At 35.4% G+C, this 15,153-nt stretch overlaps 1 protein-coding gene across 1 annotated transcript; it reads right to left on the reverse strand.

Moving 5' to 3' along the window:
- Positions 1-1,166: 1,166 nt before the first annotated feature.
- Positions 1,167-4,673, reverse strand: LOC109000206 (trifunctional UDP-glucose 4,6-dehydratase/UDP-4-keto-6-deoxy-D-glucose 3,5-epimerase/UDP-4-keto-L-rhamnose-reductase RHM1-like). Its single transcript, XM_035693792.1, has 3 exons — positions 4,599-4,673; positions 1,962-3,540; positions 1,167-1,871 (listed from the first exon to the last, which is right to left on the reverse strand). The coding sequence occupies exons 2-3, from the start codon at positions 3,525-3,527 to the stop codon at positions 1,419-1,421; spliced, it is 2,019 nt and encodes a 672-aa protein (XP_035549685.1). The 5' UTR covers positions 3,528-3,540; positions 4,599-4,673; the 3' UTR covers positions 1,167-1,418.
- Between the last annotated feature and the right edge of the window lie 10,480 nt (positions 4,674-15,153).

A 15,153-nucleotide genomic window follows, 5' to 3' on the forward strand; every position in this document is an offset into this window, starting at 1 on the left:
GTGAGCTATAGTATCCTTTCACTACTACCCATGATTTTATTGTTGAAATTCGATTTGTACTTTTAACACAAAGGGGATGTGTAGTTTTTTAGCCAATTGTAAGGGATGAATTACTTTACGTGTCTATGTTTTTATTTTAAAATTTTCAAAATTTAAATAAAAGCTTGAAAGAATCTTCAATATGAAGTTGTGGCATGGGCTTAGTCAAACAAATTCTGGTTTGGTGGACTGTGCTGTGTATTTTTGGATCTGCCTAGATCGAAAACCTTGAAAAGTTGCAAAGCTTTGTCATCTGTGGGCGCAAGCATGCATACATGCGATCCACTGCGTACCCAACCGGCCGAAGATAGTCCTGTCCATTGCCGATGCAGGTCCACTCCGTTTTTTACTCATTTTAGAAAACAAAAACAAGAAAAAATCCTACTTATTATTGACATAATTATTCTATTCTTATGTCGGTACGCGTAGATATTCACACCTACTCATAAATATAATTTCTCTTATTGATATTTACAAGGCATTTGGAGTTTTGGATAAAAGAAAATATAAAGATCTGACTATATATTATACATTAACTTTTACATAAATATCTAATAAAATTTTAATTTTAATTTTTTTAAAACTTGGTGTGCTTTTTTTTTATTTTATTTTTTTTAATTTTATTAATAAGTTGTGAAATAGTTATGGATTGATTAATGTAAATGTATAACTTCTAATTTTAGATTAATAAATTAATGACAACAATTTCACTTTATCCCTCTTACTGATCAATTAGGTCAACAGGAAATGGAGCTTATAACATAATATTGATGTTCTCACACATCCTTTATACTCCCTTTTGATTATGCCTAAAGAGGTTTCAGACTTCAAGCTCGTATTGATTGGTATGGAATATAGATGGACTTTACCTCAAGTAGTTCATGTCGCACGAGGGTGTTGGCGCTTGGTGCATAAGAGGCGGACTCGCATGTGGTTTGGTGGATGGGATATCATGTTGTCAAGTATCTAAGCATGGAACCATGCTAAAAAGATAAGACTTATGCGAATCATCTATACATTGGCTCAAGTCCATGTTTAGAAATTGCATTCAGTTTTCATTCACTAGGTGTTAAAATTCTTCTCTAATGATCAAAAAAAGTTTTCATCGTCTTAATTTATCTTGAAGAGAATACCAAAGCTTCTGGTTTGGTCATTATCAATTATTAAATACGTACAACAAGTAGAGAAAAATGGAAGAAGACGACCTAATAGGACTACCCTCGTGACTTTATGCAATACTGGAAATAATAATGGCATGAAGCTAAGAATGAATAATTATTGGAAGAGCTGACAAACGTTAGAGGGGAAGCTGAAACCATATCACCTAGTGCAGAACGCAGAGGTCAGTCACGAGGTCTAAGACAGAGCTGAAGTGTTGATTATTCTGTGAAGTTTTTCGTGTTGGGTCCAAAGACATATTTAATTAGCGACTCCTTGATAGATAGCAACTCGGGGAACTCTGTCTTCAACTTCGTTGCATCCAACTCAGTGTTACTTCGAGCAGACGCGAGGATCTTGGCCTGTTCTTCAAGTGTGAAGTTTGCCCACTTGAAGTCAGGGTCAATGTATCGCTTATACATCTCGAGAACATCATTGTGGCTCAATACCCCAGGGTTTGTGAAGTTCCATATACCCTTCAAATTTCGCTTTGCCATCTCAATTGAAATGGGTAGAAGCTCATCCAAGACAGTCATGCTATTTAGGACGTTAACCACTTTGCTATAACGAGAAATCTTAATTATGAAGTTGCGTGGACTGTTTAGGTCAGATGATATTGCCATCCGACCTCTTAAAGTGCAGACATTGTCATATTCTTTCAACAGCTCTTCAACCTGGTTAAAAATCGAAATGAACTTTATTAGGGCAAACACATAATCTCAAAAAAAATATAGAGAGAGACACAATGATTCTTAATAAATTACCATTGCCCGGGTTTTGGAAAAGAAAGAACCGGCGAAATTGGGTTTGTCATTCTCTGTAAATCCAATGCCAGATCCTTCAGGATGTGTAGCATCATACTCGTATATACACCCTGTAGAAAAATGCATCATCAAGAGTCCATGCTCTCTACAAACTTCTGCTAAGGTTAAGGCTCCAGCAACATTCGTGCGAATTGTTTCTGCCTTATGAGACTCGCACCAATCTGCATTAGGTTTACCAGTCACACCAGCAGCATTAAAAACATGGGTTGGCTTAACATTACGAATATCTGCCAAAAGTGATGACCGATCCTCTAGACGCCCTCTTCCGTATTGAAATGGAATTCCTTGTTTTTCACATAACTTTCCAAGCTGACCCCCAACCCAACCAGTTCTACCGTAGATCAAGAACTTCAAGGAACGTTTTTTAGGAAAGCCACTTCGTTTGGAAGATGGATCCCGCAATAAGGTATTACTTGAGACATCATGAGATGCAAAGTTGCCATCTTCTGAACCATTTAAATGTCCCTCAGGCTGACCAGGCATCATCAGCATTCTTGGATGAGGAAGCAGTGCCCCGGAGATGTCACCCCACCAATCAGGATTGTTGACGTACCATTCTATGGTCTTCTTCAGCCCTTCTTCCCAAGTAGTCCGCACAGACCATCCCAATTTACGTAGCTTCTGATTATCTAGAAAATACCTTTGGTCATTAAATGGTCTGTTCTCAACAAACTTGATGTTTGTCGCTGGGTCCTTTGAGAAAAGTTTGCATATATCTTTGGCCACATCAATAACTCTCATTTCCTCCGTTGTCCCAATATTGTAAACATGACCTACCTCTCCCTCGTGAAGAATGACTTCAAAAGCCTCAGCAACATCCTCGCAATATAAATAACTCCTTACATGGGACCCATCGCCGTGAATTGGAAGATGCTTCCCTTGCATGGCCAAGAGGATGAACTTTGGTATTAATTTCTCAGGAAACTGGTTGGGCCCAAAAACATTATTCCCACGTGTCGTTATCACAGGTAATCCATATGATCTACCATATGCCATAACAAGCATTTCTGCTCCAGCTTTTGATGCAGAGTATGGATTTGTTGGGAGGAGTTGAGAAGCCTCGTGGTTTCCGACAACAGCATCCTCATCTGTCTCCCCATAGACCTCGTCCGTACTAACATGGATGAACCTCTTGATCTGGCCAGTGGCCTTGCAGGCTTCTAAAAGGACATGGGTACCAGCGATATTGTTCTTGACAAACTCAAAGCTGTTACCAAACGAGTTGTCAACATGAGTCTGGGCTGCAAAGTGCATTATGGTGTCGATAGATTCGGTGACGAGGAGATAGTTGACAAGGTCAGCACTGCCAATGTCCCCTTTGACAAACTTCATATTGGGAGATGATTTAGAGGGAAGAAGGTTTTTCATATTTGAGCAGTAATCAAGCTTATCAAGGACGATGATTTTGTAGTCAGAGTAGTTACGAATGAGCCGGTTGACAACATGGGATGCAATGAAACCAGCAGCCCCAGTAACGAGGATGTTCTTTGGGGTATAATTTGCCATCTCAAACCAGTGCCTACAAAAAAAAAAATACATTACAACTATGTACTTTGCCATGATTTGATTAAATTTTTAGTAAAAAGAAAGAAAGAAAGAAAAACGCGCAAGGCAGATACATAGAAACATATTCCCACAACAAATAAAAAATCTCCCATGCATTTTAAATATATATATATATATATATATATATATAAAAGAAAAAAAAAAAAAAGAAAAGAAGAAGAAGAAAGATCTCATGATCTCATTCATAGTAAGGATACTCCCAGTCTTCATTTGGTTGCTTACGAACTGAAGGAAAAGAGCAGTATACATCTTGTAGAATTACTTGTCGAAAAAAGTGGTTCTCGCAAGCTTTTTAGAAATTACTAAACTGCAAAAGATCGATATAAGCTTCAAGTTTTCTTTTGCTTCCTCTTTTTCCATGCAACCAAACATACCCAAATCAAAATAAAATGCCGAGAACAAAACAAGCAGCTAGAATAAAAATTAATCAGTTTCCATGTATACTCACGTACTTACCCATAGTTAAACTAAGGATCCCATTGCTAAAAACGCAAACACATCTTATTCCTACCACTATATCCCAATAAATTAAAGTACTCACATAGGAGACACACACACACACAGAGTACCCAAGCACCCAAATCATAGTAAGCAAATTATGTACGTGTGCCATTATATCAAATTAAATAGTATAATTAATATAACAATTCTTCACATTGATCACAAATCTAACTAGCTTGATGAGAATCATGACTCATGTCGCACATAGCTCCAATTAAACAAAATTAAAATAAGTCATGATTCTACTAGCATGCAGCTTGCATAGACGAGGTACCTGCATCTACATTATTGATCATGTTGGAATATTTGACTTGCAAGATTCAATTTTTTAAATTTCTCTTGCAAATCAAAATCATCTCATGATCATGACTGTGTAAGATGTATCCCCCACTTTAACTTGCAATTAGAAATATTCATGCTTAAGAAACTAGCACTTCCTGCTATAAACCATGCATGACAACACGCAATTTGAGAGAGAGGGAAAAAAAAAAAAGCATCCAATTGACTTACCAATGAGGAACGCAAAAGAAAGAGAGAACTAGAGAGTGTTACGGAGAGAGAGAGCTCGATCGAAGATATATATGGTAGAGAAGTTGGAGGATGCCCATATATATACCCAAGTCTACATCAGCGAGACAGTTAAGGGGAGTACTCCTAGAAGGTGCTGAACTAGCAAAAATGCCATCCACTGGACCATAGCCTCATCAGTCATCACATTGCGGGGATGATCAGGGATCACACGCTGCGTGGCTGGCGCTGCCCCCCTTTTTTTTTTTCAATTTTTGTAGGCGGAAGTTGATTTGATGTTAGGTGTTATTATTATAGTTAAAAAAATAGTAAATATATATTTTTATATTAAATTTTAATTTTTATATGACAAGCACAATATATATAAATATATAGATGTTACTCATCATCTCACACTACACACTTTATATAATTAAGTTGTTCTATTTATCATCTATATGCTATATACATACTTACTATAAGATAAATTAAAATTCAAATATATGTAATATATTATGTGTGAGGATGATAAGTAGAATTATTCATATAAATATAATCCCAAATGCTTGTCGAAATGAGATTAAGCTCTCTGTTTTGAAATCGTCGAAAATGTTGTTTCGTATCAATCAAGAGACGCTAATTGAGGAAGTAAGTAGTCTATGTTATAAGAAATGGAATTGTTTTAATCACAAAATAATTTTATAAAAAATAAACTTAAAAATTAATTATATGGTACATCACATTGTAAAATTAATTTTATTATAAAATATATTTTAGATATTAGTACGTAAGGTTATATCAATTTGTAAGTTTATTTTTATCAAATCTCTTTTGTGCATTTATCACTTTTCTTATTGTAAAGTCATGACATGGAGTCTAGCATGAACGGAGTTCATGAATTGATGTTTTTAAGTGTAAATAAAATGTAGTTGGGTTGTGACTCGATCATTGCTCTTATTCCTCCAAGTCCTGATCATGATCGGTATATATGTCGATTTGGGACATGGGTGGGTGTTGTTTCGTATAGACAATTACCCGATGGAATTAAGCTCAAGTTGCGTTTTGTAAATCCAAGTTGAGAGTTGCAATGAAGTTGACGATTATATATGCCACCTTGGATATATATAAGTTGCTATATATTGTATAGGTTTTTATTTTCCTTGATCACGGCCTTATGTCCTAATATGTAAATATACAGCTTTAATTGTAGGACTAGCTTAATTCATTGTAAAACTACTTGATTTTAATGTGCATGTGATGAAATGGCATGCACCCGCTTCATATAAAAGTACTAGGGTACATACGTAAGAAAATTCTAATTCCCGTCATCAAGTACTACTTTGTGAGCTAGTAGTTGTATGCCGAATTTATGAGCTAGCTATTGTTTCGTTATAAATTATGAGAGGCACAGATCATGAACTTACTTACTATTATACGGCGAAAGGGTACAAATTTACTTAATCCCCTATCATAAATGACGATGGACAACTTTGATGAATTACATTCAAATTTGTGAGCTACGTTATTTTAGGTGTGATCTTCTTATTGGAGGGTGTAAATGCTTTTATATATATATATATATATATATATATATATATATATATTTATATTGAATTAGCTTTATATTCACTTTGGAGGGTCTCTCTTTTATTAATGATAATAGCTTTTTATAGGATCTTGGTTTTAGAATTTTAATCTCTTGTTTCTCTTTGTATAAGGTATTTATCCGTTATAAGTGATAATTGATTAATAAAATTAGAGTACCGTTCTTTTTTTTTTTTGTTTTAAAAAAATACAAGATATGATTTACTTTATGTGTATCTCTCTTTTTTATTTAAATCCTTAAATTTAAACAAATATTTAAGAATATCTATATCTGTAGTGAAGTTGTGGGCTAGTTCATTTATAAGGAGAACCGTTGATTTTATATAGAACTTGGTTTAGTCCAGTCCAAGATTCTACCATATGAACAATTTTTTTCTTTTTTTTTTTAAAAAAGAGTTGAAGGTCACCTGTTTAAGAGTGACCTCCTCCCAAATATTATAAAAGAACCCTCACTTATGGCGGATGAATACCGTAGTGACAAAAAACTCATAAACAAACCAACCACTAGTATCTAACATAAGGTATATATACCCATCATGTCTGTGTGTATAAGCCCCTTTAGTCTACCCAAAACAAAGTCCTTCCCAAAAAAATCCCAATTTCTGTCACTCGCCTCATATTTAGCTAAGAAATCCGCTACCATGTTAGCTTTTCTAAACACGAGCTTAAATTGGACATCCATAGAAGACAAAAGAGAAGTCGCTTCATCCCAAAAATTTCACAAATACCAATATTTACAAGTCCTCGAGATAAACCATCTCATCACCACACTCAAGTCCGATTTCACTAAAACAGTTCATAGACCCAGCTGTTGATACAAATAAAGTCCATCAAGCACTGCTCTGCACTCAACAATATTATTTGTAGCCTGACCATACGAATAAGCAAAACCCCCACGAACCCGCCCATTCACATCCCAAACGACACCTCCCCCACCGGCCATCCCAGGATTCCCAAGGGAGCCACCATCTACATTGAGCTTAGAGAAGACCCCTATCGGCGGGGCCCAAGCAATCAATTTCAGATTTTTAACTATAGGCGGCACCACAGGATAGTTGAGTTCCCTCAACACTCCCAAGTCATGCTCCCTCACCACTTTAAACATTTTCATGAACCCCAAAATATCTCCAAGCAGCCTTTTTACCATTTGAATAGTGACTTTTGATTTGAATTTCGTATTTTCCATTCGTGTCATATCGATAGCTTTCCAAAGAGTCCAAGAAATCAATATAGGAATAATACCATGAAACCAACGAACTTGCGAGGCTAAAGAAGCCCGACACCACCATATGTTCAAAACATCTGTCCATACTCGAGTCTAAGGTAATCAGATGCCAAAAACAGCAGCAAAAAAATCACAGACCTTCCTCGATCCCTCCCCATCACAAAGCACATGATCCACTATCTCAATCTTATTATCCATACATCAATGGCATTTAGAAACAATCGGAATCCCAAGTTGTTGAATAATGGTATCAACGGGAATAGCATTTTGGCGTGCCCACCAAAATAAAAAAGATATTTTCTTTGGAACATGATCTTGCCAAAGCCAATTCTTCCAGGGACAAATACTACCGCGAGCACGAATAATTTGCCAAGCCGACTTTGTAGTACAAGCCCCATCCACCGTGTGCTTCCAAACCAGCATATGCTTACCCTCTCAAACATGGACATTACATAGAGTGATTTTCTGGAACATATACTCATCAACCAATGGCCACACTTCATCATATTTCCAGCCCACCCCATCCCATAGATCTTGGGCCAGCAATTCATGATTCCCCACAACCGGTAGAAAATCTACAATAAGTCCATTACCAAGCCAATTGTCATACCAAATATTTAAGACACCCTCTCAAACTATCCATTGTGAATTTTGTAAGACCAAAGGTAGCACATGTAAAATATCTTTCCAAAAACAGGATCCCCTTGACCTCGCCCCTATTAAAGCAAGCGGCTTTTCACCCACATATTTTAGTCGGAAGAAGTCGGATCAAAGAGAGCCACCTATAATTAGCTTCCAAGCAAACTTCATAAACAAAAATTTCCAAACTTCCAAGAGGTCAAAAATTCCCAAACCACCTTCCTTGACCAGCAAACAAATACGTCACCAAGACATTCACTTCCTTTTATTGACATCCTTGCTCGAGCCCAGAAGGAAGTTAGAAAAAAATTTCTTCAGCTTGGCCTTAATTCCTTTTGGCAAGGATAACACAGAAAGCAAGTGGATGGATATGATGTTAAGGACATGCTTAATAAGGATGAGTTTACCGCCAAAAGAGAGTAACTTGCACTTCCATCCTGCCAACTTTTTTTGCACTTTTTGTAATAAAGGCTCAAACATATTCAACCTCTTCCTTCCAACATGAATCGGCATCCCCAAATACACACAAGGCCAGGGGCTTTCAGTAAACTCCGAAATATGCTTCAGTTGAATTCTCCGATCATATGGAATATTTAAGGAGAAAAAGATGGAGGACTTACTTGGGTTGACTAGCTGTCCCAATAAACTTCCATACTTGTGGATCACCCCCATCAAATTCCGAATAGAGTCATTTTCACCATTTGCAAAAATTTGCAAATCGTCCACATATAACAAATGCGACACTCTTGTACCACCATTTGAGTTAAAGTATTTAACTTGCCCTGACTGAAAAGCATGGTTAAGCAGGCGCGAAAGCAACTCTTCTGACAATATGAACAAATACGGAGAGAGTGGGTCACCTTGGCGAAGTCCACGCGAAAGCTTAAAAAACCCTTTGCAACACCCATTTAGCATGACTGAAAAACTCGGAGAGGAAATAGAGTTAAAAATTAAGGCCCTCCATTTTCCCGAGAAGCCCAATCGATGTAACCCTTCCAACAAAAAACTCCAGTTCACTCGGTCATACGTTTTAGCCATATCAATTTTCAGCATGACATTTCCCCCTCTAGTCTTCATTTCATGCCATTCACAAGTTCTTGAGCAATAGACATATTGTCAAAGATACTTCGATCCTGAACAAACGCAGACTGCTGATCTGCCGATACAATCTTCCCAATAATTGGTGCCAATCTAAACACCATAATTTTGGCTATAATTTTATAAGCCACCAAACACAGACTGATAGGACAAAAGTGGCCAAAATCCTCCGATTCATCTACCTTTGGAATCAACACAATATTAATAGCCCCGAAAAAAGTAGTGAGAGGAATAACTTCAAAAAATTCTTTGGTCATATCAAGCAGATCTTGCTTCACAATTTTCCAAGCAAGGACAAAGAAACTTGCTGAGAACCCATCCGGCCCAGGACTGCTATCCTGGAGTATCGACCATAAGGCATCTTTAACTTCTTCTATGGACGAGACTGCGCACAGCACATAATTTTCATTCTCAGTAAACATTGGAGACAACAATTGAAAACTTTCCTCATGAGTTCCAATTGGTGCCGCCGAGAGCAAGTCTTGAAAGAAAACCACTGCAGCATCATGAACTTCTTCCGCCGAACGTAACAATGATCCATCCCGAAGCTTCATACAATCAATGACTTTACTATTTTTTTTAACATGTAGGGAAGCATGGAAGAAAGCTGAATTCGAATCACCTTCAGTTAGCCATTTAATATGTTATTTCTGACATCCCAAAATCTCCTCCCGATGAAGCCATTGGAGGTGTCGCTGCTTACATAGGAGAAGTTCATTCTCTCGATCTTGTAAAACTTTAGCACTAAGAATTTCTTCAAGCTCCATGATACGTGATTCAAGGCCTGTAATTTCCAACTCCACTCTCCCAAACGTCTCTATATTCCACTTTCTCAACATCTTCTTTAGACATTTTAATTTATAACTCGCTCTCACCATAGCACAACCTTCAACCTCTTAATTCCAACACTCCCGGATCAAAGGTAGGACCCCTTCATGAGTCCCCCCACATACGTTGAAACCGAAAATACTGAATCCCACCCCTTCTTTCCCTATCCAAGAAAATCAGCAATGGGGCAATGGTCCGAAGAAGTTCTCGAAAGGTGCTCCATACGTGCATCCTAAAAGACATTAAGAACAGAGAATTGACCAAAATCATATCATGTCTAGCCCAAATCCTTCTTCCCCCGAGCCTGCCATTGCACTAAGAAAGTTTTTGTCCCTTAGAAGGCAAATCTAAAAGCCCACAATCATGAATACAAGTGTTGAATTCCTCTTTTGCTCGAGCCGCACTCAACATACCTCCCACTTTTTCTTCATCATAGAGAACAATATTAAAATCGTCCCCAACAAAACACGACCAACCACTTGTATCGAGAGCACACAAGTGCTCCCATAACTTCTTGCGCTTCCTCATAAAACAACTAGCATAAACTATAGACACCAAGACTCTCACACTACCTCTAGCGAACTAGCCAGAAAAAACTTGGTCAGATATGGAAATGAAATCTAAGTTCCGACTAGCATCCCAAAATAGCCACCCTTTGCCCTATACTACAACATTATCCACAAAATTTGGTAGGTTTAACCACCTAGCCCATCGCCTACATTTATTGGAAGAAAAAAAAGGCTTTAATAAAGCCACCACCAGTAGCCTACTCTTACTCATGAGTCGTCGAAGTCTACTCTTGGACGATCGAATACCTCGAATATTCCATATAAGTATCTGCATAGATAAACTAAATAATTTTTTTGGATCAAGTCCTCCTCTCCAAGACTCTCAACTTTGTCGTCTTATTCACGCCTTGTAATTTTTTCAAATGAATATTCAACTCCGAATCCGATTCAACCCCTTCTTCGGGTTCGCCCGCAGACAAGGAACACCACTTGTTAGTGCCCCCCTCTTCAACTCTCATCATTGCCAACTCAAATTCCAATGCCTCATCCACCAATTTCAATGAACTATGGGGTGTATCTTTCACGACCTCCACTTCTAGCTACTCCTCAGTATCCGAGATCTCTTCAATCAATTCGAACCAATTGTCTGAGACTTTCAAAGTTAAAAGCCCCCTGCCCTCCGCCATAACACGCCCCCCAGGCAAGGCAATATCAGCACCTACCAATCCACCACCATCAAGTTTTTCCTCAAATTGTCTGCTGGTAAGAGCCTTACCTTTAAGTCCACATACAAAGTCTCTAATGCTGCCATTTCCATCGAACGTTGACGACGGTTAATTCCATTCAAAATATCTGCTCGACGACTGATTGAAAAAACCTCCTTTACATTCATTACTTTTGGTGTCGAGGCTTCCACATTTTTATTCCCAACCACCTTCCATTGAACAATGACACGGCCTTAGCCGAACAAAACTAATGGCATAGCTTTAATAAATTAATGACAATAATAGATCACTTTATCCTGAATTAGGTTGACCTAACATAATGATGTTCTCGTTCATCCTTTATACACTTTTGGTTATGCCTAAAGACGTTTCAGACATCAAGCTCAAATTGGTAAGGAAAATAGATATTAGACTTTATCTAAAATTTATTTACGTGGTTTAAATATGGTATGTTAGATCTATTTTATAATAAAAATAATTTAAAATTTTAACATATCATAACAAATTAAGTCAGTTTATATATTTACTTTTGTAAAAAAAATTTTTATAGTTAAAACATTTTTCTTTTTCCGGTATATATCTAAAAAGATAAGAGTTTAAGCCGATTATCTATTGTCTTCGTACCACCTTTGAGGCAGGCCGGACAAGATATGACCCGAGTTCATATTTAGAAATTGCATTCAGTCTGCATTGACTAGATTTAATTTCTAATAAAAAAAGAGTTTTCACTTTTCATCCTCTGGATTTCTCTTGAAGGATTTCCAAATAATAATTATTTTTGTTCTCATGTATAACAAGTTTCGGTCGGAATCAGTAGAGAAGGTGGTGGACTGAGAACCGGGATACGCACTCAAAAGTCAAAGGTAATGTGAAAGGGCCATATGGCACTTACACAATAAACTGTACACATGGGCCCATGGCCGGCCCACAGTTGTGCCTGGTTCTCCCTTAACTCGTGCAACGTTAGTAGAGCGCGCGTCGGACGTAGACGATTAACAGAACGGAAAAATCTTGGTGCTATTGCCACGTGGCGTTCGGCGTTCTTAAACATGTTGGTTTGTTTTGGCACTTCATCGTATTTCTTAGGTTGTCCTTGCACATTTAGATCATTTATATTGATGAGATCTAATTTACATTGTCGCTGTTGCTTCTATTTTGGTGTGATTGGTTTATGATGATTGACCTTATTTTATCATGTTCATGTTAAAATGGTTTGTTTTAAATAGTTAGTCCATTTCACAGGTTAAATGGACTAAATGCCATTAACTCACAAATTGCTTGTCGTTATGCATTTGATTGGGACTTATTTGGTGGATGGGTGAAGGGTCAAGCCCCGTAAAATAAGAATTTTATCATTCACAATCAATGTTAGAATATAATTGGAGAAACAACGACACAACATGTAAAATAAACTAAATTAAGAACTTAGCACAAATGATAATAAATACTCAATTTTATAATGAATATATTTTCATATGGTGAATTGATCAATTGTTTGCATACCAATATCTGAGAGTGAATTGGGAATTCGTAACTTGATGAAGCTAAGTCATACTCTTTTGAGTAAATGATTATGGCAATACCAACAAGACAGAATGTCATATGGAAGAAAATTATAGATTCAAAGTTTGGAAATGTTTGGAAAGAATGTTGTTCGAATGAAGTACATTATTCGTATAAGGTGAGTTTGTAGATAAATTAGAAAATGCTGGGAGATATTCCTAAGATATGCACGTATTATAGTGAGTGATGGTTCTTGTGTTAAATTTTGACACGACAAATGGTGAGGTGAACAAAACTTTAAAGACACGTTCCCTACAATTTTTGAGCTTGTACACCCAAAGGATGCAATTGTAGTTGTACCTAATCTCTTGGTTTTCTCTCAGTAGCTCCTCTTAATGGAGTATAAATTTTATTAGGATAACACAATATTGAGAGTTAGAGGTTATTATAAAATTATTTATTTTAGTGTATTCCATAAGACTGACTGAGGGTACCATAGACAAAATCAGCTGGAGCCCCTTGAAGAAAGGTAGATTTACAATTAGATTGTTCCACCAGATTCTAACTTGTCAGGATATGACTACTTTTTCATGGATGAATATAGGGAAGAAGAAAGCTCGTGTAAAAGATGTTTTTTTGTTTGATCCAAAAGCTCTAAGTTTGTTAGATACTAATTTAATTAAACTTTTAACCTTTAGAATCTTCAAACTTTTAGTACTATAAAATATTTCCGAACTCACCTTATACTATACCGTCTATATGAGTTGCGAGTATTATTAATTTATTATCGCATTTGAGGGGTCAATTTTTATGAGTATGCAGGAAAACAAGGGTTATGCATCATGCTGAAATATTAATTAAACAAGTAATTAGTATTTTCAATAGAAAGTGATGAGAAAAGAGCACCATTAGGTCTGTAAAGAATTCGGTTCTGATCGACAAAATTGATAAGATCAAAATTTTCGGTCTAGATCAAACAAGACCAAATTGTCGATTTCGGTCCCAAAATGTGTGAACCGATGAAACTCGTTCTAGTCCCGAGGTCTACAAATTCTAGACCGGACCGGACCAAATCGGATCGAGATCCTATATTTTTTAAAAATATTTTTAATAATTTAATATGTTATTTTTATATAGTAATTGTATAAGTGAATGATTTAATTTTCATCTAATTTATTATCATTGATCATACAAAATATAAAATAATATATGTTATCAATTAATCTATGTACAATAAAATTATTTGATATTCATTAACCATATATAAAATGTATGACATTATTAATAATTATGCATACTAAATAGTAAAGTCTAAGTTAATAAGAGTAACTATTAATGTCATAAATATAATTATAGTAAAATATTTTTTTTGATAAGTTAGGTACATAATCCACATTAATAATTCACTTAAGTTTAATTTAGTAATTCAAATATTTTTTTATTAATTTATTTGAAAAAAATAAAAAAAATAAAAAAATAATTAGACCGGATTGACCGACCAGACCGATAGCGACTGATCCAATTTAGTCCCTATGAATGTTCAGTCTGGTCCGATCTGAAGAAAATGATGAATCTATCATCGGACCGGATCGATTTTCATCCCTAAGCACCATTAATAATTATAATAGGACGGTGCTAGATCCATATAAAAGATATCAAATTCAATATGAATAGTGGCGTTGTTTGTATTGAGAAACCATCTCAATACATCTCATTTAATCTCATTATTACAGTTTTATTAAATTTTCACTTAAAATATAATAAACAATTCAACTTTTTAAAATTTCAATTTAACTTTTTAAAATTTCAAAATAATAATAATATTATAATAATATTTTATTTCATTTTTAATTTTTAATTTTTATTTAAAATAATTTCATCTCATTTTACTATTCAAAGAGACAGTGTATTAATTTTTTTAAAATCATTTGTGTTAGTTTCTTAAAAAAAAAAAGCTAAAAAATAAATATACACAAGTATTAAAAAAAGAAGAAGCATTAATTGGTACACTTTATCTATTATAATAGCAGTACTAATCTTCTTAAAAGTCCAACCCTAATCACCTGGCTAAATTCCTCACAGTTGATAACTAATAGTACAAATACGTTTGTGTTATACATGAAAAATAATTTTAAAAGTTCATAATAATATACTTCAAAATAAAAACGTAATTTCAGACCCTGCACAAAATTATTTTGACTTAAATAAAATAAGAAAATTTTCATTTTTAAGCCTATACGTGAAAGTTTATGTAATATAATATAATTTAAAAAATAAATATTAAATTTAAATAACGTTAATAATATATAGACTTAAAAATAAAATAAATCATTAAAATAATGACAGTAGTTAAAAGAGAGAGTTTGCCAACAAATTAACTTTAAAATAAAAGTAAAATCTTTCGAATTCTTATTTCCCATCGCCAA

Source organism: Juglans regia, chromosome 9 (assembly GCF_001411555.2).
Source record: "Juglans regia cultivar Chandler chromosome 9, Walnut 2.0, whole genome shotgun sequence".
NCBI lineage: Eukaryota > Viridiplantae > Streptophyta > Magnoliopsida > Fagales > Juglandaceae > Juglans > Juglans regia.